The sequence below is a fragment of the Plectropomus leopardus genome, unplaced genomic scaffold (assembly GCF_008729295.1).
Source record: "Plectropomus leopardus isolate mb unplaced genomic scaffold, YSFRI_Pleo_2.0 unplaced_scaffold19181, whole genome shotgun sequence".
In the NCBI taxonomy this organism is placed as follows: Eukaryota; Metazoa; Chordata; class Actinopteri; order Perciformes; family Serranidae; genus Plectropomus; species Plectropomus leopardus.
In genome coordinates this window covers 468-3,002 of record NW_024620698.1, presented here as the reverse complement: position 1 = coordinate 3,002, position 2,535 = coordinate 468, and the positions used below count along the sequence as shown (strand labels likewise).

Here is a 2,535-nt window from a genome sequence, read left to right as displayed (position 1 = left end):
ACTTATATGTACTATGCTTACATTAGTACATTTTAACAAAAAATCAAACAAACACAATTTATTAACTAAACAAAATAAAATGTATATTTTTTTTAAAGGTAATTAGGAACATTTAACACATTAAATCAGCTCATATCACTGCCTGTCTGTGGTTTAAAGCTCATCAGTCACTTTGTTGAGTGAAGAATATTGATTTTATTTGGGATGAAGCACTTCTTGAATACATTTTGGTTGCCAGAAGGACTCTGTGGTCCAGACCTCAGGAGCTTAAACTGGCTGAAGAGAGGATGGGAGCCGTCTGCTGAGATACTCCCCGCTTTTTTCATCGTCCTTTTTGGCTCACCTACTATTTTCCTTTCCATTGTTTACTTTGGTTCCACATTATGTGCATCAGACTACATCCAGTGTATTCTGTGTTCACTGGATCCTGACCTCAGTACCATGACGGTTCGGTACGAATACGCAAACTGTTACAACCCTAAATTCAATTTTTTCTCTAAGTTTTGCATGAGAGTTATTTCCAGCATGACACAGAGTGGTTTACCCATTCAACTCGTGTGGTGCCCGTCTTGTTTAGAGGCGGCAGATAAAGTGTTAATGGCTTGTGGTATTTTCTGGAACTGGGATTAGAAACCTTTAAAGGAATTTAACAGCTCAGCTGTTTCACATCATAAAGCTGCAGGAGACCATACTCCATCAGATGCTGACGTTAGCATGAGACTTTTTACTTCCTTTTCATAAATACAGTATTGAGATGTCGCTTTACCATTCCTGTGTTGAGTTTTATTTTACTTTGTGTGTTTCAGGTAAAGCCTTCCTGCGTGCTCGTCAGATGAATGTGGACATCGCTACCTGGGTCCGCCTGCTGAGGAACGCCATCCCCAGTGGGAGCAACACGCCTGCCTACACTCCCAGTTTCTCAAGCAACACACTCACACACAGCACAGGGTACGTAACCATCAGCCCTGCTACTCCCCCAAAAACTTGCTTAAAATGATTTTTAAATGATACATTTAGGGGTAACTGTTTAGTGAGAAATGAGGCATTAGTTTGGTCAGTAAGTCTCATCACAGGCACAGTACGGTAAAATCTGTCAAGTTGATCTCACCTAAAAAATTTCTAGGAAACTTTAGCCTTAAGAATTTTAAGGAAATATATCTAAAATATACTTTAAGTTATGTTTACTTTGTTCTTAGAATAATAAGAACAAGTTAATATCAACTTTTTCATTTTGAGGTTTCAACAATTTAATTTTAATTTAAAGTAAACGTGACAGATATTAAGTAAAGAATAACTTAAGTCTGATAGTTATATTTACTAACCTTTTTCAAGGCAATCTTTTTTTTTCTTGCATGTAAGATTTTACAGATAAATGAACTGCAGCTGCACGTTTGGGGCTAAAAGTTGTCATCTTTTAATGCTTCTTTTTTTTTTTTTTAGAAATTTAAGGGCTGTTTACACAGCAACAGTTCTTGTTGGTCTTTTGTTCACACAACAACAGTGTTTTTTTGGGGCCTGAAAATGCAAATTTTTGAAACTTCTTCTATGGTGTGTCATTACAAAGTTACACCGCCAACTAAAGGCCTGGCATGCGTGTTACTGCATTTTCGTTTTTTTTTGCAGATCCGTGTGCACAAGGATCGTTTCACAATGTTATCATATGAATGCAGGGTTTTTTTTAATGCAAAGGAAAATCTTTTTAGTTGTGCCATTCTCACCTAAACATGGCCTTAATTTAACCAGTTTAACCAGTATTTAAAGCCTCAACATCTGGGCAAAGTATTTATGCAATTGAGCTTATTGTTCAAAATGGATTCATTTCCGTTTTTCACACATCGGTCTTCCTCCTCCACAGTGTTGAGTTACAGTTTCAGCAGAGGGCTTTTATTTTTGCCTCTGCAACAGAAAATCAGATTTGTTTTCTTTTTGTGTGCAGAGAAATCTCAGTGGAGAAGCTGAATCTGGGCAGCGACTCTCCACCCAAAGCTGAAATCAGGAGAGACGTGGTGGACTCGCCCGCTCCTTTGGTGAGTGAGAGGGAGAGAGGGATGGAGGCCAAAGAGGAAGGGAAGCAGACAGAGGATTTTCAGACGGGGAAAAAGATGGGCATCTTTACACTATCATGTTACTATTTTGCTCACTTCCTACCTGCAAACTTTGGCTCGGAAACAGTGCTGTAGTCACAGGCCGCTGCTCTGTGCGCTGCAGTGAAATCTAAGACCGGGGCAGCAGGGGGAGGATGAATAATTAGAGAAATGGAGAACTGAAAACTCAGGGAGACAGCTTTAATGAGACATAATTGGATGGAGGGGAGCTTTAATTTGATTGAGGCCAAATCTGCGTTAGTTTCCCAGTGTGAAGGAAACAAACTGCAGAGGGCGATAATGTGGGGGAGAGGACAGGAGCGGTAGCATGAAGAGAATCATTAAAAAAGAAATATGTCAGAAAATGAGGGAGAAAGAATCGAGGGAAATCTTGAGACTGGTGTTGCAATTGAAATCTAAATTTAGAGAAAAAAAGACGACAAAAAATAAC

The 2,535-nt window shown here is 39.1% G+C and overlaps 1 protein-coding gene across 1 annotated transcript; it reads left to right on the top strand.

Moving 5' to 3' along the window:
* Nucleotides 1-806: 806 nt before the first annotated feature.
* Nucleotides 807-2,180, top strand: LOC121965246 (serine/threonine-protein kinase N1-like; the record flags this gene model as incomplete). The annotated part of the gene is made up of 2 exons (XM_042515404.1): nt 807-948; nt 1,937-2,180. Coding segments are annotated over 2 exons (386 nt in total), but the record flags the coding sequence as incomplete, so codon positions are not given.
* Between the last annotated feature and the right edge of the window lie 355 nt (nt 2,181-2,535).